Source organism: Oxyura jamaicensis, chromosome 1 (assembly GCF_011077185.1).
Source record: "Oxyura jamaicensis isolate SHBP4307 breed ruddy duck chromosome 1, BPBGC_Ojam_1.0, whole genome shotgun sequence".
NCBI lineage: Eukaryota > Metazoa > Chordata > Aves > Anseriformes > Anatidae > Oxyura > Oxyura jamaicensis.
This window is the reverse complement of record NC_048893.1, coordinates 81,413,508-81,440,029: the sequence shown is the minus strand read 5'-3', so window position 1 is coordinate 81,440,029 and position 26,522 is coordinate 81,413,508. Positions and strand designations below refer to the sequence as shown.

Here is a 26,522-nt window from a genome sequence, read left to right as displayed (position 1 = left end):
CACATACTAGAGCATGTGAAAATCCTTGCAGTTGTACTTCCCAACTTCTCAGCAGTCTTCCCTTTAAATATATAAAAATGCTTTTAGGTTTTTCTGTTTTACACTGGGAGCGTAAATATTATTCCTTGTTTCAAATCCTATTTTCATTTTAGTTAAAAATATCTGTGCATAGATTTAGATTTTTAAAAAGAAGTATCATAAAACCCATTCTTCCTGCCATTCTGATTCCCAGACTGCATTGGAGTGTGAGGTAGCTTAGTATGCCTAGCACATTTGTTTTTTTATATATATATTCACTGCCTTATTTGCTCTGAGACTTGCCCTTTTATTTCAGAGCTCTCCCATCACCTTTCACTCCCTAATGGTTTGAAACTAGAGAAAAAAAAAATCTAAATGACCGAATTCTAAATGTAACCCACATTCCCATGCTCTGAATAGTGTCCATTCTCTAAAGGGTTATCTTAGAAAAGCTAGCTGTCCCTTTAGTTATGCATTATAACTAAGGATTTTTATTGGCCTCAACCTTTCTGACCTGAAGTTGCTCAAGAGATTTGTGCTGAAACCATGCTGTCTGTTGCTTGAGGTACAGCGTCAGAGCAGAACATCTTTTGGAAGTTATCCAAAGATTTCTGACGAAATGAAGTTGGATAAATGAAGTTTTTAGGACCTAAAGATAGACCTCAGATATGATATCTTTAGAATTTCTGATTCCAGATAAGGCAGATAAAACTCTTAAGAAAGCAGTAATTTTGGTATGTTCATTCAGCTTTGAAGAAATCAGTCATAGGAAATACACATTTTGGAAGCAATTTATTTAATCCAGTAATTAAAAATGTTCACAGAATCACAGAATAGTCTAGGTTGGAAGAGACCTCCAAGATCACCGAGTCCAACCTCCGACCTAAGACTAACAAGTCCTCCACTAAACCATATCCCTAAGCTCTACATCTAAACGTCTTTTAAAGACCTCCAGAGATGGTGACTCAACCACTTCCCTGGGCAGCCTATTCCAGTGACTAACAACCCGCTCAGTAAAGAAGTTCTTCCTAACATCCAACCTAAACCTCCCCTGGCGCAACTTTAGCCCATTCCCCCTCATCCTGTCACCAGGCACGTGGGAGAATAGACCAACCCCCACCTCGCTACAGCCTCCCTTCAGGTACCCGTAGAGTGCAATAAGGTCACCCCTGAGCCTCCTCTTCTCCAGGCTAAACAGTCTCAGTTCCCTCAGCCTCTCCTCGTAAGACTTGTTCTCCAGACCCTTCACCAGCTTTGTTGCCCTTCTCTGGACTCGCTCGAGCACCTCCATGTCCTTCTTGTAGCGAGGGGCCCAAAACTGAACACAGTACTTGAGGTGCGGCCTCACCAGAGCTGAGTACAGGGGGACAATCACTTCCCTGGACCTGCTGGCCACGCTGTTTCTTATGCAAGCCAGGATGCTGCTGGCCTTCTTGGCTGCCTGAGCACACTGCTGGCTCACATTCAGCCGACTGTCAACCACTGCTCCCAGGTCCTTCTCTCCTTGTCTTCTGCAAACTTGCTGAGGGCGCACTCGATCCCCTCGTCCAGATCATCGATGAAGATGTTAAAGAGGACTGGTCCCAGTACTGAGCCCTGGGGGACTCCACTAGTGACCGGCCTCCAACTGGATTTGACTCCATTCACCACAACTCTCTGGGCCCGGCCATCCAGCCAGCTCTTAACCCAACGATGTGTACGCCAGTCCAAGCCATGAGCAGACAGTTTCCTGAGGAGAATGCTGTGGGGAACGGTGTCAAATGCCTTACTGAAGTCAAGGTAGACCATGTCCACAGCCTTTCCCTCATCCACTAAGCGTGTCACCTTGTCATAGAAGGAGATCAGGTTCGTCAAGCAGGACCTGCCCTTCGTAAACCCATGCTGACTAGGCCTGATCGCCTGCTTGCCCTGCAACTGCCACATGATGACACCCAAGATAATCTGCTCCATGAGCTTCCCTGGCACTGATGTTAAACTAACAGGCCTATAGTTCCCCGGGTCTACCCTCCGGCCCTTCTTGTAGATGGGCGTCACATTCGCTAGCCGCCAGTCAGCTGGGACCTCCCCTGATAGCCAGGACTGCCGATAAATGATGGAAAGCGTCTTGGCCAGCTCCTCCGCCAGTTCTCTCAGTAACTCAGTTCTGGTCATATATCTCAGAAGCTGAAAGGCCATGATTTTATGAACAACGTTATTAGAAACCTTTACCTTGGTATGAAAAAGCATTTCAAAATAGCACTTATTTGAAACCCAGAATCTACCATTTTATATAGAACCTTTTCTAGGGATGACCATTTCCCCAGGCTCATCCTGTTCTGGGTCCCATCAGTTCTTCCAATTAATCTCAAGCATAACAGCTTTGACACCTTCCTGTTTCCAACTGCAACTCATCACTAAACTGTAAACCAGTTGCTAACCTGATCTAGAGTGCATTACAACGAAAGGCAAGTGTCAGTTATAAGACGAGTTACCCATTCCAGCTGAGTTATCCTAAAATGTAGAAGCTTAATAGACACACAACTGGTTGCTTTCAGAGTTTTACAGCTTTTACTGTAAGAGAATAGCACATGTCAAAATTACTTTTTTCCTGCTGATTTCCATGAAGAAACTTCTCTCTGTTTTGGTTTAGTCACTCACCCAGCATCAGCTCCTCTTCCATGTCAGAAAACACAGCTTCTCCACTTCAGAGAACAGAGAAAGCTTCAAAAAAAAGTGTTTCATTTTCACAGGACAGCTCTGGTGGCAACTTCTGAGCTTGTGTCTAAAGCAGATGTATAAAAACACCATAATAAAGAGAATATTATTCTTTCAATGAAAACAATGAAGTACCTAATAGCAAGTTACCAAGTTACACTAGGATTTATGTTCATAGCATATCTCTGTTCACTGGTATAAATAGGTTGGCTGTGCCCTCTCTCACAGTGTGAAGTGTGTGATATGAATCCCAGTGTTACAGATGACTAAATTTTCCCAAGCAGAGCATCCAGCAGCATGCCAGTGCTGTGGCTTATCTCACATTGCCTGCCTAAAGCCACCAGGCGCTGGCACACTACGTATCCCTGAGCCCAAGTTCCTGACAGCATCGTGGTCAGGCTTAGCAGACACTGCCATCTGCATTCAGAAATGTGTCAGAGGAGGCAGGCTGGAAGGAAATCTGGTACGAGAAGCTTTGTGTTAGAGCATTTGCTGAGGAATCATGAGATCCAGGTCCAGTGTCCTCAGAAGAACCAGCCCTCCAGGAACACTCTCTTTTGAATTTCCCAGAGTTTAGGGTACTTAGAAAAGGTCATCTTATCCTCACGACCTCTTAACTGAGCTTCCAAACTGATGAGTTGAAAAGCAGAACAAAACTTTGTAGCATATGTGCACCTCTCATAACCACTGAACACACAAAAGCAAAATTTTCTAAATTCAGCAGGATGTGAGTCTGAGTTAAATAGTGTAAGCTGCTTTTGCCTTCTGTATCTAGAATCTTTCATTCTCCCCTTGTCTCAGCCCTGGTCTCATCTTCTCTGTTTCCCTCCTTCTCACTCTGTTATTTTTATTTGTTTCACTCTCCCAGGTATAATTTCCGAGGCTTCCGCTGGCTCCAGGCTATGATCTTTGCCATAGAAGAAATAAACAGTAGCCCAAATCTCCTTCCCAACATGACCTTGGGATACAGGATATTTGACACTTGCAATACAGTCTCTAAAGCCCTCGAGGCCACTCTGAGTTTTGTGGCTCAGAACAAGATAGACTCCTTGAACCTGGACGAATTCTGCAACTGCTCAGAACATATCCCTTCCACCATTGCAGTCGTGGGGGCGACCGGCTCTGGGGTCTCCACCGCCGTGGCCAATCTGCTGGGACTCTTTTACATACCTCAGGTATGCTTTCACTTGTCTTGCTTAGATTACAGATGTGGTCTGCCTCTTTGCTCTGCAATGCTACCAGGTGTATTGCACAGCTGGGGATATTGCTGTTTGGAGAGGGGTACATTACAGAACAAGATGGAGAACTGCACTGCTGCTTATGTGCTCTCTCTGTTTCAAACAAAAGAAGGTTTGGAAATGGAGAGGCCCTAGCTGTATACAGTAACTGAATACATCCTTGGAGGGCTAAGGGGTAAGACAATGATGGAAAGCACTGTATTTCAGAGTGGGACAATGGTTTATGTAACAGAAAACAGTCTTATTTCCCTCCAAATATGCTGTGTCACATCAAAATGAATTCTTTTATTAGTAAAAGATACAAGCCTTCGATCTCATACTTGCCAGATACATATTTGGACCAGTACAGGCATATTCAGAGGTTGTGCCAGGTTCTATGTTCCACTCACTGCCATCCACCAGAAGGGCTCAAGTAAAGTGCAGCCTCCATGGCTTGTTTGATCTTTGCCACTTCACATGGACCCTCAAGGAGAGGGTCAATACAAAAGATGTAATTTTTTTCTAATAGTAGAAATATGCCTTGCTAGAAATTTGTAATCCCCCAAAAAAGATTACCAGACAGACAGTAACGACATCCAGTCAACAGCAATATTGTAGCCTAGGAGGAAAGTAGAGGATTAGAAGGGTAGAGGATGAGCAGTTTAGCCTGTGACCATTGGTAATTTAGACAAGTCATTGTCAGTTGCCAACTATGACAGCTTAGTTGTGACGTTGCTTCACTGTGGTCACTCTCTAGTTATGCCCACCTTACATGGAGCTTGGCAAGGCAGACCTCGCTCATTGCCAGACACACTTACCTCTGTCATTATCTCTGATTATTCAAGTAGGTGATCTGCAAAGTTGTTGTTTCTGCTGATCAGGTGCTGTGAAGGTTTATTCTGGGCTGGCCTGCCTTTCTTTGACTTAGGGCCTCCAAAACAAGATTTGTGATAGTATGTGTATATGTCCCAACTTGTTCCTGGGTCATCTGCATGGCAGTGTAGTTGTGCCAGCTGCTGTGCCATAGCATCCTTTTGCTGTTTGCTGAATCTCCTGGGACCAGGGACAGTATCCACAGTTCCATGCTTTTGTTTGACAAAGTTGTTGCTCTGCCAAGACCCTAAGCAAAATAAGAGGCTGGCATATTATAGCCTAATGTTGCTGTTGTTGATTTTAGATTTCCACACTGAAGACAACTTCTGGAAAATGCTTGGCTTTATGCATTTAGGTGTTGCCTTGTATAGCCTAATATTTCTTGTTCCCCTTCTAAAATGAGTGCAGGTGCCAGAGCTTACAGAAGGCCTTGTGACAAGATTGCATCACACTGTTCTCTCACTCTGTCCTGAGAGGATATATCTCTATTTCAGCCAGGGCTCTAATTCCCATCTATACCACAAATGAAGAAGGAAGAATTCCTGCCTGCCTGGTGCACTGTAATATATCTTGTCTACTTAATGTTCTTATTAGCCTGATTCCCTCGCAGGAATCTGAAGAAATGGACATTGGGTGTCTGAGCAGGAAAGAATGGTTTAAGCTATGACCAACATCTGCTGTCTAGATATTACCCAGAGCAGCATTGGAAGGGGGTGGGTAATAAACACTGTGGTGGCATTTTAAGGCATACTGTTAATTTACATGTCACATTACCACGTTAATAAGGGCTAATGAGAAGGGTCGATGGGTTGGACTGTACCTAATCGATGTTTGCAGTTCTCAGAGTTTTCCTTTGAACAGGGAATGATGTTTATGCTATAAGGAAGTAGCCTTTATCTAGTGGTTACAGAAATGGGTAGAGGTCGGTAGGTTCAGTTCTCAATGTGGAATGAAATTTCAGACAGGTGGCTGGACTCTGACAACAGAAAGCAGGCTTTTAAAATGGGAGTTGTTGGGCAGCATTAGAATATGCATTATCACTGCCACTTATAGCAAGCCATTAGCAAATCCATGCTTAATAAACCCTACATTTCAGTATAAATTGGAAGTATATTTTACAATTAATCTAAGGCTCATTACTCATCCTGTTGACATAGAAACTGAAAATGTTATGGCTTCTGTTCTATTTCTTAGTATCTTACCTCAGTGTACCCTATTAAATTCCTAGTGGTTAAGAATAAGGGAACTCGTTAAAGATAGGCTTTTTCACATTTAAAAGAGATGCTAGGACATTTGCTGAAGCTCCCAAACCAATGGGCACTGCTAAGGTCTAAACAGGGAAGCCACTGTGACCTTGTCTAAGGTCACCTCCCTTGGAGAATCCAGGCCTCGCTCTTGCACACAAATATCTCTGGAGAGGAAATTCATCTCTTACAGCATCTGCAGGATTGGGGTGCCTTGTCTGTACCTTCTGGCATGAGGTTGCAGGAGATGAGGGTAGTTCTGGGTAGGAGTCTGTCCAGGGGAGAGCACAGCTCTGTGAAAGGACAATATGTTCCTGTGGCCCTTGAAACTGCACTAGGAAACCTCCTTCTTTTCTTTCTTCTTGCAGAAGCACTAAATGCCAGAGTTTAAGGAAGAGATAAGGTTTTATGTAGATTTCCACTTTGTACAAAATGAACTGTTTATAGAAGATTTTTCAAAGTGAGGGGCAGTCCTAAAGAGTTCAGATACCAATCTCAAAATGCAAAGATAAGTGAGATTTAAAACTTCATATCTTTAAACTATTCTCTTTTGGGTTTTATTGTTTCCCTACTTACAGAAAAGCCAAATTATATCTTAAAAGCATATGGCGCTTGTTCTGATTAGGAAAAAGAAAACATTTCTTTATAGTTTTAGTAAAGGAAATGAAATCCCATTTTGATGGCAAAACATGCTGGCTCATCGAGTGAGGAATGTCTACTGGCTTCTTGGCTGATTATGTCCAGCAATCAGGAAATCATGCTAAGGTAATGACTAGCATTACCTCAACACTCCCAGGGTCAAGGCCACTGATGCACATCACATCCTTACTCCAGTTGACAGGGCTTGCAAATAACAGGCCTATGGTTCCTCATGGAGCCTGTTTAAGGATGGGGACAGAGGTGACAGGAGAGTCAGTGCCACCCATGGCTCACCTCCTTGCCATTCCCCCAGGCTGGTATCAGTGTCACTCTCCCTCTGACCCTTGGCCTTACAGGAGGGCACACACTTGCTCCATCCATTCGGGTCTGAGCAGCTGCTCCTCCATGTGTGTCTCTGTAGGACAACCAGAGGTACAAGTACATACAGTCTCTCAGAGTGGATTGTGTGCAACCACAGGCTGAGAGTACGCAGCTGACCATGTGGTGCCAGCCTTCCCTTCATCCCATCTGAGGTTGTATAGGTTGACAGTTAACCTAGGTAAATATTGGCATTTTATTCCCAGGCAGTTCACTTCATGGTCTGTTTTACTTGTCCACTGTGCTCTTGCAGGTCAGCTATGCCTCATCCAGTCGTCTTTTGAGCAATAAGAACCAGTTTAAGTCCTTCCTCCGCACAATCCCCAATGACGAGCATCAGGCTACCGCTATGGCAGACATCATCGAGTACTTCCGCTGGAACTGGGTGGGAACAATTGCAGCTGATGATGACTATGGACGGCCCGGGATTGAAAAGTTTCGGGAGGAGGCAGAGGAGAGAGACATCTGCATTGATTTTAGTGAGCTCATCTCACAGTATTCGGACGAAGAGGAGATCCAGCAGGTGGTGGAGGTCATCCAGAACTCCACAGCAAGAGTGATTGTTGTTTTCTCCAGTGGCCCAGACCTGGAACCACTCATCAAAGAGATCGTCAGGCGAAACATCACCGGCAAGATCTGGCTGGCGAGTGAGGCCTGGGCCAGCTCCTCCCTGATAGCCATGCCAGAGTTCTTCCGCGTCATTGGCAGCACTATAGGGTTTGCACTGAAGGCAGGACAGATCCCAGGCTTCCGTGAGTTCCTGCAGAAGGTGCATCCCAAGAAATCCACCAACAATGGCTTTGCCAAGGAGTTTTGGGAGGAGACATTTAACTGCTATCTCCCCGATGGGTCCAAAAATTCTCCAGCTTCAGCTTCCTTCCACAAGGCCCATGAAGAGGGCTTGGGCACTGGAAACAGTACAACTGCCTTTCGACCTCCATGCACAGGGGATGAGAACATCACCAGTGTGGAGACACCATACATGGACTACACACACTTGCGGATATCCTATAACGTGTATTTGGCAGTATATTCTATTGCACATGCTTTGCAGGATATATACACCTGTACCCCTGGGAAAGGACTCTTCACTAATGGATCCTGTGCAGACATTAAGAAGGTTGAGGCATGGCAGGTAAGTCCTTTGTTGCTGTTAAGGCATATCTGTGCAAGATACTCATAGAAAAAAAAAAAAAAAAAAAAAAAAAAAAAAAAGACAAGCTGTCCTGGAGCGCCTCCATGCTGCCTGGGGAGGGGTGCCTTTCACAATCCTGGGTCTCACAAACAGTCAGGCTCCTGGGACTTCACATATCACAGCAGGCAATTTAGGTCCACCTTGCAGTGAAAGTAATTTATGTTAGGTTTGTCTGCAGTGGAAGGGGTTTAAACTAAGTTAAATTTTCTTGTATTCGCTACAGGCCAAAAGTGCACACACAGACAATTACCACAGCCTGGCTGACGCAAGGTAATTTGATCATATATTGAGCCCTTACATAAACAAGAGGGTCTGGAGAGAACACATAAACAAGGAAAACAGTTTTTAGAGTTCATTGTCTTTGGCAAGCTCTACAGGTTTTGCAATCCCAAAGCAATTTTCCATACAGGATATTTTTTTTTTCCACAGTTTTCAGCTTATATAGGATCAAACTAAAGGAGATTGAATAATGAAGAAAAATAATGTGTGTCCATTGGGCAAATAGTAGATAAATAATAGATGGCAACGATATTTGTGAACTGATAAAACAATACTAACAACACATTCACTAATTCAGTCAAAAACTTCTGCTCACTGGTTTATGGATAATATTGTGGCATTTTGGTCTTCTGATCCTTTATTAATAATCTATATCCTATCATGTATTTGACTTTGCTATCTAATGCACTATTCATTGTGTGTTTTGAATATCCACAACATTCTGAAATAGAAGGATTAAATTTAAGGCTAACAAATGAAGATATGCCAAATATGCAGCAAATCAGTTGCTCAGTCCTGGTCCATGAAATCAGAAGAACACTAATGAATGCAAAGAGGATCACAACCGTGTTTACTTATGTAACTCACTCTGTCTGGGATAGACTAACCAAAATAAAGGCTGCCCATGCCACAAACTTTGCAGATATTGGGTCAACATTTGCATTGTGAACTGCAGTTTGGTTTCTGTCTAGCCTCAGTCGATGCATAAACATCAGTCAAAACCAAGTAAAAGATTTTCTTGGCAGTTTTGAAAACTGCACTCTTTAGCACTAGGTACTTAATTTGAGTCTGCCGAAGACATTTTGCTCGGAGTTAGTAAGTGTAGGATTTGACCCTGGTGTAGGGGAATTCTCCAATTGTTGGCTCCGAGGTTTCTGTCTTTCAATGCTCTTTTCCTTTTTAGGAGCATACTGGCAGAATTGGACAAGTCATAGACAGATTTAGCTTTCACTTGTATTGGTAAAAATGTTTCAGAATAAATATATTTTTAATTCATTCCCTCATGCTTTGTCACCTTGGAAAGAAAAAAAGAACGGGATATTCACACTATATTGTAGTAATGTGTTTGTTGAGGATTCCAAAATAGGAAAGAATTGTTTTTGTTTGTTTGTTTGTTTTGTTTTCCTTGTCTGGTACTGAAGGATAGCTATATCAAAAATGTAAAGCACCCTGATCCAGGCTTCCTGCCTTAGAGCACTAAGAAAGAGTCAGGGGGGAGAACATGACTGAATGGGAATAGCAGGTGCTAGAAGGGAGCAGTGCATATTTGATATGACCAACATTATGTGGTGTTGGCCATCAAGCATATTTGATATTTGTGCATTTTTTCACTTCATTTCAACATCAAACTTACAAATAGCAGGTAAATGCCAAATCTGTGTGCGCATCAGGCATTGCGGCTCATTACCTTCAGGAAGCTTTCCTTAGCTGCAGGAGTAATGAGTTCACCTCACAAACCTGCATCCTCCAGGCATCTCTGGAGAACGCTTTTCTGAACAACCAGAATCAAACACTGAAGAAAACCTTACTGCAGAAATTTACTTCCTTCACAGCAGTTCTTCTGTGGTTGCTCCCTTTTCTCACAATCACTTCAAGGGTTTCTTAGTAGAAAGCAATCAGAGGGAGCAAGAAAAGTGTTAGGAAGCCTCCCTGCCAGACACTGGAGGCAGCAGCCACTGAGTGTCTGAAATCGCTGACCAGGTGATATGTGTGACAGAGAAGGCAATCCCTGTGAACTTGTGGCTCCATTATCCTGAACTCCTTCCCATCATTGTCTTTGCCAGCAGGGTCAGTGGCTGGTGAGGATAAATGGTGTGTTCTGCCTTATAATTTTGTATAGTTTGAATTTGTTTCTTTTCAGTGGTATTGTCCCACTAACTCATAAGAATTATTATTATTTTGTCTGCTAATTGGTAATATTATGTACTCAGAATACAAACCTTTTGGAGGAACTGTTATATATATTTTGTTCAGGATGTTTGTGTGGGTTTGTATATAGAAATTACATTTTTACCTCAATGATCAGGTCATCTGAACTGGACAGCATGAAACCTCGCACAGAACTACTGTGACCCAGCTAGATACACATTCTCATTCATTGGTGGGCTGTGATTTTTTTGGGAGAGTGTATTGAGTAGAGCTAATTCTTTTTATTTCTCTGGTTCATGGACTTGCTTTCCCCAAACACAGGCTCTCCCATAAGAACTTATCAGAAACAGCTCCAATAGTCTGCTGTTACAGCCCTTCTTTTCTTACCATCTTCTTTGATAGAACAAGTCCACAGTTTTGAACAAACAGATGATGGGCCTCTCTTTCTGTCTCATTGTGATTTAATAGGGCTCTTGAGAAGGCTCTTGAGAAGGCAAAAGTGTGCAGTCACAGGTCATGGAGCAGAGCATCCTTAGATGGATTCAGACCATTTTCAAGTTGTGTTTACACTGGAAGATGTAAGCTTTGGCAGGTTCATGAGTAAAAAATGAGATAGTTCTTCTAGTCACTGAGGCAAAGATGTACATGCTGAAAAATGTACTCTCCAAATGGTTAGTGGATAAAGGACACATTCAAGTAAATTATGCCTAGTAAAGTATGCCTAGAAATTTGATTGACCTTAGACTTAGTGAAAAACTGCCTTATGCTGTTCTACCAAAATTTAAAATAATAATAATAATAATTTAAAAAAAAATCAAATACGAATTGACTTCAACTAGGATTGGCTGAAGTCTTTTATTACAGGACTGTGCACCTCCCAGCCAACAGTTCCTTCCTCTGTGTTGGTGACACCCACTATGAAGAGATAAAAATGGACTGGTGCCTTCTCCAACTTTGCATTTAAGTATGTCTGGCTGTGTATCAGTTGATTCTGCAAGGCTTTGAAGAAGTGAATGTTTCCTTAGATGACATACATCTCTCCAGACTTTTGAACCTAAGCACTTATCTAATCAATTTTGTGTCTGTTGAACTATATAGGCTGGTTGGACTATTAAAATGGTGTACTGAAAACAACTGCTTTGCAATATAGAGAGCGAGACAATATCAAAACAGGTATTAACTGAGGCTGTTGTGAAACAGTCATTCAGGAAGAATTGCTATGAAGATAGTGGCAGTTTTAGAACCTGTTGGGACTTTGAAGAGACTGACTATAAAGAATTGTTACTGGAAAGTGACAGCAAATGGGTGTAGAGAGCCTCATATATTGATTAGATCTCTGCACAGATGGGTAAAGATGACTTCAAACACCTTCCAAAAGAGATATTTCAAACAGATTTTGATTATGCGAGGTATTTTATGTGAATTATGCTACCTGAAAACACTGAGCTTGTAGGATAGCTATTGGCTCTACTAATAGCTTTAATAATTGGGCAATTCACAATATACTACTTAGAACTAATTTTAGACTTAAATTAATAAAAAGAACCATATCTTAGGCTCTTAGATATTTTGCCATAACAGTTATTTTGCAGTATGTCAACATCCCAAAATCATTAAAGCATCATTTACCCAGTCAGGATTTCTGACAATAGATTCTTTGCCATTAGTAAAAACAGTTCCCTGGACCCATGTGTGCAATTAATTTCTTCATATTGTATTTGTTGGAAAACAAAGCAACTGTGGCATCAGGTATAGATGAGCCACACTGGCTCTTTCATATGTTGGCTCTTTCATTTGTTGACAGATAGAAGCATATAGAGTACAGTAGAGTACCATCCAGCAGAACTGACAATGAGCCCTCCCTGTACATGTGCTGCTGCTTTTGTCTGTCCAGAGACTGTCTCTCTCCAAAAAACCTTAATAGGAACCTCAAAAACGTTAAAATAGAGCCACTTGCTAAATGATTGTGCAGTTTATAGTCCTTTGTATAATAAGCATGTAAATGTATACCACATTTAGGAGAGTAATGTTGATCCGTCTAAGGCATGCTTTACATTAGATGTAAAGCCTGGGTATTTCAGTTCTGAAGGGCTGTGTTTGCCAGCATACTTGTGTTGAACAAGATTTATTATCCTCAGTAGATGTGCTACCTAGCAAAGCTTTTTCTTTATTAGTATGGTCTATGGCAGGTCACAGCTCCTGTCACAGATCGTGTCTTATTTCTAGTTTGAATTTTTAACTAGCCTTTAGTTCCACTGGCCTTGCTCTATTAGATTTAGAAGTCCATCATATCTCTCAATGAGGTGTTTATGCACATTGATCAAATTATTTCTCAGTCTTATCTTGGTAATTTAAACACCGTGAATTTAGGTCCTAAGATACTTTTTCCGGTTTATTTCTGTACCTTGTCCAGTTACTCATCCTTTTTGACACATTGTCAGTATTGCTACAACAGCCTCAGCACAACCAGACAGTGGGGGAAAAAAAGTCCCACATTTACATACACTTATTGCTTCTTCATTTATACATGTACAAGTCACATTAGCCTTCCTTACTATGGTGGAAAGGCTGCAATAAATTGCCTGTAATGCTTTACAGGATGTAGTACCCTTTCTGTGCCTGTGGCTGGAATTTCTTATGCCTTGATACGTAAGTCTGAATTTCACCACATTAAACCCAGATGTGAGAGAGCAACCTAGGGGGAATGATTTGTCTTTGTTGTTATTTACTGTTACATTAATCCATTTGTTTTCTGCAAGTTCTCCCAGCAGCACTTCTGTGTTTGCTGCCAGAGTACTGAAGGACATATTGGATAACACTGAGTTGTTTACTGAGCCTCAAGAAATTCTCTGTGAATGGATGGTTTGCTTTTAGAAATCTGCTGCTAAACCTTGATCCATGGGAGGATGCTTTACGTTAAATGTTAAGCCTAGGTATTTCAATTCCAAAGGGAAGTGTTTGTCAGCCAAACTTGTATTTACAAGATCTATATTTCTCAAAGCCTTGAGAAATTGACTGGTAGCAATTATGTATCTATCCTGTAATTTTGTATTAATTGATCCTCAACCCCTAACTCTTGTTTGCCCATTATTTTTCTTGGGATTGAGGTCAGGTTAGCCAACCTGGTTACAGAGGACATCCCTCTGCCATTATGCTATTGTCTTCCTTTGGCCCCTGTTGCAAGCCCATCAGAGGCTGACTCTGGAATGTCCCTTTGAGCAGTGATGCATGTCCTACATGGGCTGACACAGAGGAAAACTGCAGACATGCTCTTGGCCGTGCATTACACTTGCATGTATACGAGCAATGTGGGTTGTGATTGCTGTGGAATAATATTAGGTAGCATATTGACTTTGTCATTCAAGGCCAGTGGCATATTTTTGTGTATATTGTAATCCAGCTGTATTAGCACTCTTCTTATTGCTAGTAGAATGCTGTGAAGAACTGTCTGGTTCTGTCAGCCTTTTAGATCCAATTTAAATTGCTCAGGCTGTTCTCTAATCTCTTTTTAAGGACCTTCCACTTCCATTAATGTCATATTGCTTCAAAGCAAGTGCCCTTGGGATAAGAACATCCTGTGCGTTTTTCTTTCTGATAGCAAGTGCAATAACACATCACTCATTCTGCTTTCCTGCTCCTTCACCATCATCTTTATCTGTCTCTTTCAACCTTGCGTCATGAGGGTCTGGCATACATGACACCCTCTTCATTTTAATACATTCAAGAAATTTCTTAATACACTGAATGATTTTTTCCTATTTGTTCTCCAGGGGGTTGTGTATGTGTGTGTTCTACTTTCCATTAATACAGTACTTGTGTTTCAAAGCCTTGTTTGAATGATCCATGTGGAAGCAGTGCTTTTAGAGCATGCCATATTAAATAGTGCTCTTTGAGCTTTATTTGTATGATGAGGACAGTGACATATCATTATCACCTAACTAATGAGCTTTCGTTTTAATGAACACAGCCAAAACCTTTGAACTGATACTGGGTTTATCACGTATGCAGATCAGGTGCAGTCATTCCATCCTTTCCTCTAGATTTTCAGTACATTTTCTCTGTTCTGTTGAGTACAGATACCTCCATTATGACTGGCCTACACTTGTACATTACTGAGTCAGGTGACTGACAGAAAACAGCTTGATTTTTTGTATCCTTATATTCCAGGTCTAGGGATTCCCCATAGACCTGATTTCTTCCTTTTGCTACCATGATTTTTGTCCTAATTAATAGCAACTGCATTAATTCTCACAGTATTTGTAAGGAGGGGAAAGATGCTGTCATTCCAGGCATTTTTCTCCAGAAGTATAGGATCACAGACTTACAGATGCCTAACTGAATCCTACAGGCACTCCTCTTCATTGGTGGATCAGATGAAGTCTTCTTGGGGTGGCACTGAACTGCGACCAAGGCTACCTCAGATGCCTGAAGTTACTTGTAGGAAGGACTCTTCTGGACTCCACAGAACTAATAGCAGAATATCATGCTTTGGGCTATACAAATCTAGCCCAAATATCTTGGGTTACCATCATACAGTTGGATTTTAATTTAAATCAGAAAGAGGGAAAAATGTCAGAGTTAAAAACTCTCACTTTAGAATTAACCTAAGCTTATTCTGAAATAATGTTAAAACACATTGCTATTGTCACCTCCATTCTCCCCTAGAGTTAATCAAATTCACTAACTTCAGTTAAATCCAAGTTAGTTGCAACATTATCCAAATAAACATTTTGAAAGACTCAAAAGTGAGTCTTTTTCCCATTAAAAAGTAATTACAATTAAAAATAGAACTATGATTTGAAGGTCACATTTTTAAGTCTGACTTTAAAAAATACATTGCACTGAATTTCAATTGACTGGATTTCACATGCTGTTTCCCTACATAAATCTTTGAAAACTCCATGTTTGAGATGTAATGCAGAGGATGTTGCCACTCTGTTCATTTGCTCTTGTAATACATGCATTCAATCAAGGCTAAGCAAATGAAAATTTTCCTGCTACACTTTCCAGTAAAATCATCATCCTTTATCATAACATTCTTAAATGATGTGTTACTCACTACCAGCTTTGCATTAGCTCTGTACCAGCATTCTATGGACAAGTGCTCATAGAATGGAAAAAAAAACAATTTCACAAATGCACAAATGCAATATACTGTACAGCTGTTCTGCACGTGGCCAGCATTCGTCTTTGAGGACCTTCAGGAAACAAAATATCCTTGTCCCATGCTTGCTATGTCTTGTGCTATCCTAACTGATAGTTATATCATCTGAAAAAACAGCCACACAACGTCTGTAAGATCATACTGTATGATCATTTATTGATTCCTTTGAAAACCTCTGTGACTCAGCAGATAGTTCTTTCTGAAACACAGAATCACAGAGTCATAGAATGGTATAGGTTGGAAAGGACCTTAAAGACCATCCAGTTCCAACCCCCTGCCATAGGCAGGGACACCACCCGCTAGAACAGGCTGCCCAAAGCCCCATCCAACCTGGCCTTGAACACCTCTGGGGATGGGGCATCCACAACTTCTCTGGGCAGCCTGTTCCAGTGTCTCACCACCCGTATGGTGAAGAATTGATTCCTAATGTCTAATCTAAATCTCCATTCTTTTAGCGTAAAACAGTTACCCCTTCTGCTATCCCTACATTTCCTAATAAGGACTCCTTGTCTGGCATTTTAAAGCCAATTTCGTATTGGCATTCAGGTATCATCAAACACCAGCAAATACTTAACAGGATTTTATAAAGTATCTCAGTTGTCTGACTTGTGCAGTTACTATTGTGAAATCTTCTAGGTTTCTGGGTTTTATTTTTTTCTGGTCATCCTTGTAAACATAGTACCCTAGTAAATTTGACCCTAAATCAGATTGGCCCTATTTTATATCATGTCTCGTTTTGAAACATACGTCTTTAACGTGTTTGGTCTAAGTGACCTGTTCCACTGCTGTTACTTCTGTCACCTCTCACTATCAATAAATCATTAAAGCTGCTACATCTTTGAATCAGCAAAGCAGCATCCTTTGATTGTTAGCTACAAAAACAAGTAAACTAACCCATCAAGCTCAGTTACAGACAGTCAAACAGACTTACAAACAGTCCTTGTTGTGAGAAACTCTAGGCTTCCTCAGTTTCCAAGCAGACTGAGCACTCACAGCATAGCACGAGATACAGAGAACACCAAGAACCTTCCACTGGGCCTTCCAGTGAGGTGTTTCCAATACATACCATCTAAGCTACTCTATTTTCCAATTTCATGACAGCCTGATGTCCTATACTTGTGTGAATCCCTGAATAAAGTCAGCTGGATTTGCTCTGCTTCTGTATGCATGTAAATCACCTCTTTCCTACAAATCACTATGTGTGTCATAAACAAGTTAAATAATCCTGCACTTTTTAATTTCTCATCAAATGGAAGTCAAACTGGCTGTCTAAGAGTTATCATCATCGCCTCTGGACTGCTTTAATCTTCTTTTAATATTATTTTTCTTCTCTGATCAAGTGACTAGAACTAAATGCATTTTCCAGAAAAAAAAAAAAAAATGTATTATCAATGTACATATTGGCACCATAATCTCAGTGCTATTTTCTTTCTCAGTCTATCGTAATATTTTGTTTGCTTTTTCAACTACATAATACAGAGCTTTTTACTGAGCTGCCTACAGTAACGAATGAGTCTTTGTCTTAAGTGGTTACAATGAATTTAGCTTCCAATCAGGATCACAAATAGCTTAAATTCTTACTTTAATATATGGCGCATTGCATTCTTCATATGCATGTAGTATTCAGTCACACTGTCTACTGACCTACCTAGCTTTATGAGGATGTCATTCAGCTCTTATCGAAGCATAACAACTTTGAATGATTTTGAGTTATTCTCAGCCTTTGTACAGCTAGTCCTGAATCTTGAACTGAATGCTTTCTTTCACTGTTTTTTGAGCCTCTGTCAGATTTAGCATTTTATCAGAGCTGGGATGTCCACCCTAGGTTGCCTGAATTACTTTGCAGTATTTCCAGTGAGTCTCTGACTATTAGTATTCCTTCCCTTCAACTCTGACACCAGCCCTTTGCCCAGAGATAAACTCCCTTTGTTAATCTGCAGTGCTGGCAACCTGACACTTCCCATCCTGGAGCACAGCCCAGTCCTTGTACAGTAGGTGATGACCAGTCTTCATTATTTTAGCATGAAGTGCCCAGCATCCCACCTACAGACCATACTCTCCTTGTGCATGGGACTGAGAATGCATAACAAAAAGACAACCCAGGATCTTTTCCAACAGAATGACCAATTGGTCCTACATAAAAAACAGCAAGAAGAAGATGGTCCAAAATAGAGAAAGCAGCAGGAATTATACATTGGGATACACAATAAAAATTAGAGCTTTGCTAGCATGTCGATAAAGATAGATACATAAACAGGAGGGAAGGAATAAATACATACACAGAAGGGAAGGAATGGAGGAAAGAAAATACTCTATTGCTGCAGGGAACATTTCCTTTACAGCATTTTATGAGTTGCTCTTTCAGAAGTGCCACGCACATATATGCCACACACATATTTCCTCCTGATACTTGCCAATTGGAAACCAAATCCTGTATGCCATGATCTAATGGCATAAGGCTAATATGATAGATTGCATAAGGCTAATAGCTAATATCATAGCTGAAGTCTCAATCCCTTATGCCTGTTACAGGGTTATGAAAACATCTCCTCTATGTGCTTGGCTAGAAACAAGAAACGAGAGGGAAGAAAGGACCCTCGTCAATTCAAAATGAATGACAGAATTCACCATTTTCAGTAAAGTCACCAGCTTTTTTTCTTCTTCACATTGAATGATGAAGTGGAATTGTTTGCTGCTCTGAGCATGGGCAGGCACCCTACAAAGTAAAGAGAAAAATACTCAGTACCCATCAGTCCAGAACTGGTTTGCTGGCCTAGTTATAGCTAGACAGGCAGAAATAAAACTCACTGTTGGAAAACATCCAATGACTGTCAAGACAATATTCCTTGTAACAGCATGTTAGGAGGATAATCTTTTGTCATTTATGGGGACAGAAACCTGCAACATACTAAGGTTCAGTCCCCTTTCAGGACTGCTTAACCTAGTGAGGGAATATGTTCACAAGGAACAGCAGAAGGATTTCAAGGATATTACACCCGTGGTGGTATATGCACAGCAGTTAAGGATCTGTCACAGTTGAAGCAGAGTAAATGACAACCCGCAGCAGATCTGGACACTGGCATTTATTTAAGAATGAACAAAACTAAAGCTTTTAACCTACCTGGTTTCTCACACACTTCTTCACTTCCCCCACGGCATTGCATTCACAAAGTCTCACATTCCCTTCCCTGCAAGAACGTTGTTGCTGGTCTGTCAAGGTGGGATAGGAAGTCATAGTTCCATACCGTACAGATGCTCACATCTTGGGCATTAGAGACCAAGGTCCCTGGATATACCCCAGCAGTCATGTCTATACATTTGCATCTCTAGAATTCTTCCCCACTTCCAGGATTTTCCTCCAGATGGGATCTTCACCTTCTTCTTTCTAGCCTGAACCCCAAGGTTTTGCATAGAATCAGCCTCTTAACTGATGGTTCTGTCTCATGTCTCATTACTATTTGGAGGATTCAGGAAATGCCACTTTTGTTTAGTCCAGCTGTTATCAAAATGTACAACCAGTCCATACTGCTTGCAGTTAGCAAATAGCAAGCTTGTACTCTAACATGCCTGACAGCATTTTCCCTTTTTTTTTTTTTTTTTGCCTGCCAGTGGCTCTGACGAGTGGGACAGAATAAGTATCTACTGTAGATCAAGGAAAGGAGGAAAGCTGGAGAAATTCTAAGGGAAGCTGGCAAGGCAAAACAATTGTAGTAAGTTGTGTGGTGCAGTCAACACGCTGGATGGCAGGGATGCCTTCCAGAGGGACCTTGACAGGCTGTGAGTTGGGCCTGTACAAGCCTCATGGGGTTCAACAAGGCAAAGTGCAAGGTCCTGCATCTGGGTTGGGGCAATCCGAAGCACACATACAGGCTGGGTGGAGAATGGATTGAGAGCTGCCCTGAGGAGAAGGACCTGGGTGTGTTGGTTGATGGGAAGCTCAAAGTGAGCTTTTTTACAGCCCAGGAAGCCAACCGTATCCTGGGCTGCATCAAAAGAAGCGTGGTCAGCAGGTTGAGGGCGGTGATTGTCCCCCCCTACTCTTCTCTCATGAGACCCCACCTGGAGTGCTGTGTTCAGCTCTGGGGACCCCAGCACAAGAAGGACATGGAAGTGTTAGAATGAGTCCAGAGGAGAGCCACAAAGATGGTCAAGGGGCTGAAGCTCCTCTCCTACAAAGACAGGATGAGAGAGTTGGGGTTGTTCAGCCTGGAGAAGAGAAGGCTCTACGGAGACCTTATGGTGGCCTTCCAGTGCCTAAAGGGGGCCTGCAGGAAAGATGGAGAGGAACTCTTTGCCAGGGATTGTAGTGAAGGGACAATGAGTCATGGCTTTAAACTAAAAGAGGATAGGTTCAGATTAGATATAAGGGGAAAATTCTTCACTTGGATGGGTGGTGAGGCACTGGAACAGGTTGCCCAGAGAGGCTGTGGATGCCCTATCCCTGGAAGTGTTTAAGGCCAGGTCGGATGGGGCTTTGGGCAACCTGTCTGGTGGTAGGTGTCCCTGCCCATGGTAGGGGGGTTGGAACTAGATGATCTTTAAGTTGCCTTCCAACCCAAAGTATTCTATGATTCTATGAAATCTTTTTTTAAAACACTTCAAGAGTAGGAGCGACTGCAGATAATCATAGATAATCTGACCATAGATGATCACTGCAAAAGAAAAGGTAAGGCCATGGCAGGAAAAAAAAAAAAAAAAAAAAAAAAAAAAAAAAAAAAAGTGTGTTCAAGTGTGTTCACTATGGAAGAACTTGAGAAGGTTCCTGAGTTTGTTTATTTATGGGGGACTTGTAGAGGATCTGTCTGATATTGAAGTGCCTGTAGAAGAAGCTAGGGAACACAGGAGCATACAAACCTTAATAACTATGTGCAAGTGAATAACATTATCCCAAGAGCTCTGCCAGAACTCATAGATGAAGTAGATGAAGTCCTGGCTATGGTACCCAAAATCTTGTTTAAAACTGCATTGGGCCCTGAGGCCTAGAAAGATAGCAGATGTGAAAAACATTTTTTAAAGGTTCTGGAGGAGATCCAAGCAACTAGCAAAGGCTGACTGAGCCCATTATTAGAAACAGTACTTTAAAAATAATAATAATAATAATAAAGTATTAAAGAATGGAGAAAAAACAGAATATACTGAGGAGTCAGCATGACATTTGTAAAGAGAAGTTCTACTTTACAAATCTCCTGAAGCTCTTTGAAGGCATCAGGCTGTATGTGGATAAGGGAGATCCTGTTTGTAATGACAGCTCTGGCTTCTAGGTGGCTTCTGATGTTAGCCACCAAATTCATTCCTTTCAAGGATAAACTATTGGTTGAAAGACAATGAGCAGAGGAAAAAAATAAATGGTTGTTTCTGACTAATCACAAATGTTATCTTCAAGACTGAACAGGTCTTTGGGTGGACTCCTCAGTTCTGGCTGAGTAATATCAAAGAAGCAAGATGAGTGTTAAGAATGGTCATGCTGGAAAACGGGCAGAGAGGAAAACAGTGTGCTGGGGCCACCTTATTAAGTCTTAGTGCATCCCACTTCAACCATATGCAGGTCTCAGAATGAATGAGGTAGACTGGGAAAGTTTGGAGAAGGGTCAGTGGAGCAGCTTCTGTATAAGAAGCAGCAAAGTCAGATAGGACTCATAAGCCTTGGAAAGAAATAGCTGAAAAGAGATCTGACAAAGGCTTGTAAAATCCTGAGACGTATGGAAAAGGAGATTTGCAAATCATGATTCTTTGTCTTTTCCAACATAAGCACAAAGTGCATCAAAAGAGATTAGCAGCTGCTCTGTTCCAACAAGTAAGTAGTTTTTGTCATAAAATGTAGATCTCTTTGCTAGGAGGTTGTGGATGTGAAAAGCTTGCACAGGTGCAGAACACAGATACGCGTCATGGAAAAATAATCCACTATGGGTTATCAAGTACAAATAGCTTTGGCTCAGGAAGTCACTGAGCTGCAAAATGCATTCTGGGGAAGTATCATGTCCCCTTTGACTCTTGCCTCAGCATTGCATGCTGTCAGAAACAGGTCCTGGAGAGATGGGCTGCTAGTCTGACCTACTACAACTATATGCGTGTTATGTTTTTATGCTCCTTGCAGTGGAAATAACATTACTTAGAATATCTAGTCTGGATAAAGCATGGGAGGCTACATGGCTGGGAATGGCCTTACCATGGGAATGGCCTTACATGGCTGGGAATGGCCTTACCAGGAATAATAGGAAGGTGGACTAGAAGGCACCTTACAAATCCTTTCTGGTAACAGGTGTTTTAATTAAAAGGCATTGTAATTCAGATGGAAGAAAACGGGGAGGAATTACAGAAAGAAACATCTGAAGTCAGCAGCTTGCAGAACAGGCTCCCCACAGGCTGCTTCACCAGCTGCTGAAGGTGTACTCAAGCTATGAGGTCAACACTTTTTCTGTAAACTCTTGGTTCCAGGATACTATACATACACCCATGACACAATGCTGTTGCCCTCACTGAAGCAGGGTCTATTAAGCCTTTGTGGACTGAGTCCTGGGTATTTATGTTTCTATGTTTAGTTACAAAACATAGTGACACGTTTTTAACTGTAAAGCCTTTAGCTAATCATTAATAGACTGCTGCCTATAAGAGTGCAGAAGTAATTTGAGGCAAGCGTAGAGTCTACAACTTCCTCTTCTAAAGTTTAGTGCTTATATATTTCTTGGCTGTTTAAACTGTATTTTTTCCCATGGACATTAAAACTTGTTGCGTGATATACACGTGACATCCTTGGATTTTATTACCATCTAAAACAGGAACATGTCCTAGCAGTCATTCAGTTACTGGTTCACAATTTGCCCCTCATAAATTCACACTTGAAGGCAAACTTTGCTATTTGCTGAGAGGGTAAACATATTTTGTTACTCCTGATGTCCTGATGCACCTCCTTAGGGGATTTTAAGGAACAGAGTAACTGAGATGAATGCTATGAAGATAAGTGAAAAAAAATTATCCAGGGGATCCAGAAGTTTCTCTATCATTTGTCTCACTGACAGTAAGACCAGCCAGCCTCCTGCCTCTTCAGCTGAGCAGGAGAGGCAGGACTTAAACTGAAGCATCTTAAATACAGCTCTTGCAAGATTGTCCCTTAATGTGTGTAGTAACTTTAATGAAAAGAAATGTGTGTTCTGCACCTCCTGCCTATACAGATAAAGTTCAACCCGGCAGTGATACCCACTCAGGGCTAGTGTAGTTCAGCAGTGCTGCAGTACTGCATGAGAGTGTAACAGTTGATTCTATGATTCTGCTGGAGTGAGGAGAAGGATGAAATCCAGCTCATCATGACTCAAATCTGGTATGGATGTCAATACTGGAGGTGTTACCCTGGGGTAGGTGCTAGAGCTTGCAGAGGAGTGAAGGTTTCCTGCATCATCACGTGCTTGGGTACTGTCCTTATGGGCAAGGTTCCTGCTAACACATCCAGGATTGCAGCCCCACTGTAAAAAAAATAGGCCAAAGTGAGATGCTGCAGTACAGAGGAGTCCCTCCAGAGGAGGGACAGTGGGGATGCGAAAGACAGAAAAAACTCTTGCCTCCACCATCTAACTCATTATTCAAAGACTAAATAGTGTGTTAATATTTCAGCGTACTTCCATGAACATCACAAAAAGCTGAAGTAGTATAGCCAGCCACGTCCTGTGTAGTACTACTCCAATTGTTCCAGACTCTCTCAGATTGGCAATAATATAAGCAGTGAGAAGAGACACGGGTATCTTTGCAGCTCTTGGGATTTTATTTTGTGATAGGAAGATTCTAAGGGGAAACAGAGAAAAATGAGACAATTTAGCAAAACTGACAGGAATTAATGAAGTGATTCTGTTCCTCTGTCCCCTTGTTTCCAAATGAAAAGGCTTCATCAAAACATTTTAATCTGTTCTATGTCTATGGGGTGAGGAGGTCTCTGCATGCCCAGACAAATTGATTTAGTTTGGGTTTTTGTTTGTTTGTTCATTTTGTTTTACATTTTGCCATCCGGGATTGTGTGTTTGGGCACCCATAGATAAAAAAGGGAGAACTGGGCTCAAGCTGTTGTAGGTGCTAGAACCAGAGCGGCAGTGGTCTAGGGACAGCTGACATCCAAGCTGCCGCTAGAGTCACAACAGCTTTCCATACATGACTTCTACAGAAAAACTGTGTAACTGAGAACCTCAATTAAATTAGGGAAAAAAAATCCGATAAATGCATAAACCAGCAACTAATTCTTGAAGAACAGAAAAGTACCTACTATGTGAATGAATTGCCTCACAGTCATTTGTACAGGCTTACTTCTATGCTGCTGTTTCTTTTGTCTACTTGTCAGGCTATCAGAATCATGAATTTTTCAACTGCAGTTGTTCCTGGTATTATTAACTGCTCTTGTTCACAGCATGTGACAGCTTAAGGCATGAAAATTACAGGAGTCAACATGTGGGGACAGGCAGAATGTGATTACCTGAAACCATGTGATAAGGAGACAGGAGTCAAAAGAAGTGCTATGAACTGCCCAGACCTGCCATGTGGTGAAGGAGTTTGATTTGTTGGATTTTACTCAAGTACATTCGACTTGGAGTTTTTAAATCAAAAGACAAATTTGAATTGTTTCACAAGCATTTATGTTTCTGGGTGATTAATCATTCAGAGATGAATGATGCCAACTGATTAGGACCCAAGGAAATGGCTTGAAGTTGCAACAGGGGCAGTTCAGGCTGGGTATTGGGAAAAGGTTCTTCACTGAGAGGGTTGTGGGGCACTGGAACAGGCTCCCCAGGGAAGCGGTCACAGCACTGCGCCTGCCAGAGTTCAAGAAGCATTTGGATAGTGCTCTGAGATACACGGTCTGATTTTTTGTGTGGCCCTTTGGGGACCCATGAGTTGAACCAGATGATGCTTGTGGGTCTCTTCCAACTTGGGATGTTCTATGATTTTAAGATTGCTTTTATGTAGAGGATAAATTTTGCAAGAGCAGGGTGAGTGGGATGCCTGGGTGACCAAAACACTTCAATGGCTGCTGTCACTTTTCTGCCCCTGGAGAAGAGCTGTGGGCTTGGAGAGGTTGTGGGAAGGGACTGAAGAGGGGTACCAACAAGCTGAGAGGGGTAGCAACTAATAAGCAAAGTTGCAGATGGCTGCCATCCATTCAATGGGCCACAATACCTTGTGCTGTCTACAAGGTTTGTACAGAGTTTCTGTGTCCATGTGATGCCTACAAAAAAAAGCCTGCTACTGCTGTAATGAAGTGATTTTTAAGAGATTAAGGACTGTAGTAAAGTGATTCTTTCCAGTTTTGTCCCCATAGCAGATGTGTGCTGTGTTAGGGTTGTGGCACAGGTGTTCACAGTGTCTCTGCATCTCTCTCTAGGTTCTGAAGCATCTACGCCACTTAAATTTCACCAATAACATGGGGGAGCAAGTGGACTTTGATGAGTTTGGAGACCTAGTAGGGAATTACTCAATAATAAATTGGCATCTCTCTCCGGAGGATGGCTCAGTCGTCTTTGAGGAGGTTGGGCACTACAACGTCTATGCCAAGAAAGGGGAGAGGCTTTTTATCAATGAAAACAAAATCCTGTGGAGTGGATTCTCAAAGGAGGTAAGTGCTTAAATCCTCACAGCAGTATTTAACAAGTTGCTTCAAGATGGAATTTGAACTAACCTTGCATACTCCTCATATTATTGCTCCATGCCTCATTACAACACCCATTCATCTTATTGTATACATATTCTCTGCCCCAGTCCTTCACACCCTCAGTACACACTTCTGGAAATAATGGGCTGCTTCTCCCTTCCTATGCATTTGATAAGCCTGTGCATGAATGCTTTAAATAATGCCTTTTCTCTGGCCCAAATAGTTAGCTTAGGTTTTCGTAATGCCGTTTCTACAAAGATGAGAAATTCATTGCCCAAGCCTGGCTGTTGACTAGGTCAAGGTTTCCTGAGAACAGTAGTTTCGTCACTGAAAACAGCCATTTCTTCTGCTCCCAGTATCTCTGAATGAAGAGTTGTCTCTTCCTGTTCCAAGTTAAGCTGTTTCTGCTGTCTTTATCCTCCATGTCCCAGAGCCTTCCTCATACCTTTGCCTTGCAAACCAAACAGCACAACCCCTGTTTGTTGTCCTAGGTTAACTTGGACTTGATGCTCAAATGGTGAGACACACCAGCACCTGGTAACTTTTTTTCATCTACCAGAAGGTGCATGTACAGTGTCAAAAGTACATGATGTAGCCATTGACTTTCATTAGGCCTAGGTCCTTCTCCGCTTAGTTGTAGGTGTAAGACCTTTTTATCATGATTGTATCCTCTCTGGCCTCCAGGGTTGTGTCTCTTCAAATGATGAGAACATGATGGTGCAAAGATCACCAGACAAGAGCCAACTGTCCAGCCTGGACAGAATAGACAGCTTAGCTCCTGGAGCAGCTACTGAGCAGGCATCTAGCTTGTGGCCTGGGAGGTGACACGGGGAGTGTTAGCTTAAAAATGTTGCCATCAGGCACTGCTGCAACATTTAGATGTGTTAAATTGGCACCTGATGAATGAACAAGGCAATTCGCTTCCAGGTGGTTATTCTCTTTGGCTGGCAGACCGAGTAATTCTGTCTGAACAACTATATTTGCCCTATACCTTTACACCATCAGTTAAGCATTACCTTTGCTCCAGCTACACCAGTTTCATTTACAGATTAAACTGAGTGCTCTCTGCCTGATCAGGATCTGTTAATCAGGCAGAGCTCACCACTGCAGAAATACCAAACCCTGGCTTTTCTAAGTGCAGTTGGAGACTGAGCCTAAACTGCAAGTGGAATTAAAAACCCTGATACTCTGACCCCTTCTGATTGTTACAAATGCTACTGGTACCTTTTCCAACACTCAGGACACTTCTTTTCTTTTCTTTTCTTTTCTTTTCTTTTCTTTTCTTTTCTTTTCTTTTCTTTTCTTTTCTTTTCTTTTCTTTTCTTTT

The 26,522-nt window shown here is 41.8% G+C and overlaps 1 protein-coding gene across 3 annotated transcripts in view; it reads left to right on the top strand.

Annotated features, from left to right (window-relative positions):
* The window catches only part of CASR (calcium sensing receptor), a 76,623-nt gene that overhangs the window by 40,855 nt on the left and 9,246 nt on the right, over window positions 1-26,522 (top strand). For all 3 annotated transcript variants that reach the window (XM_035314325.1, XM_035314312.1, XM_035314316.1), the window contains exons 3-5: window positions 3,581-3,887; window positions 7,317-8,198; window positions 24,929-25,159. In XM_035314325.1, the coding sequence (XP_035170216.1) occupies window positions 3,581-3,887; window positions 7,317-8,198; window positions 24,929-25,159 (1,420 nt within the window). The remainder of the gene's footprint in view (window positions 1-3,580; window positions 3,888-7,316; window positions 8,199-24,928; window positions 25,160-26,522) is intronic.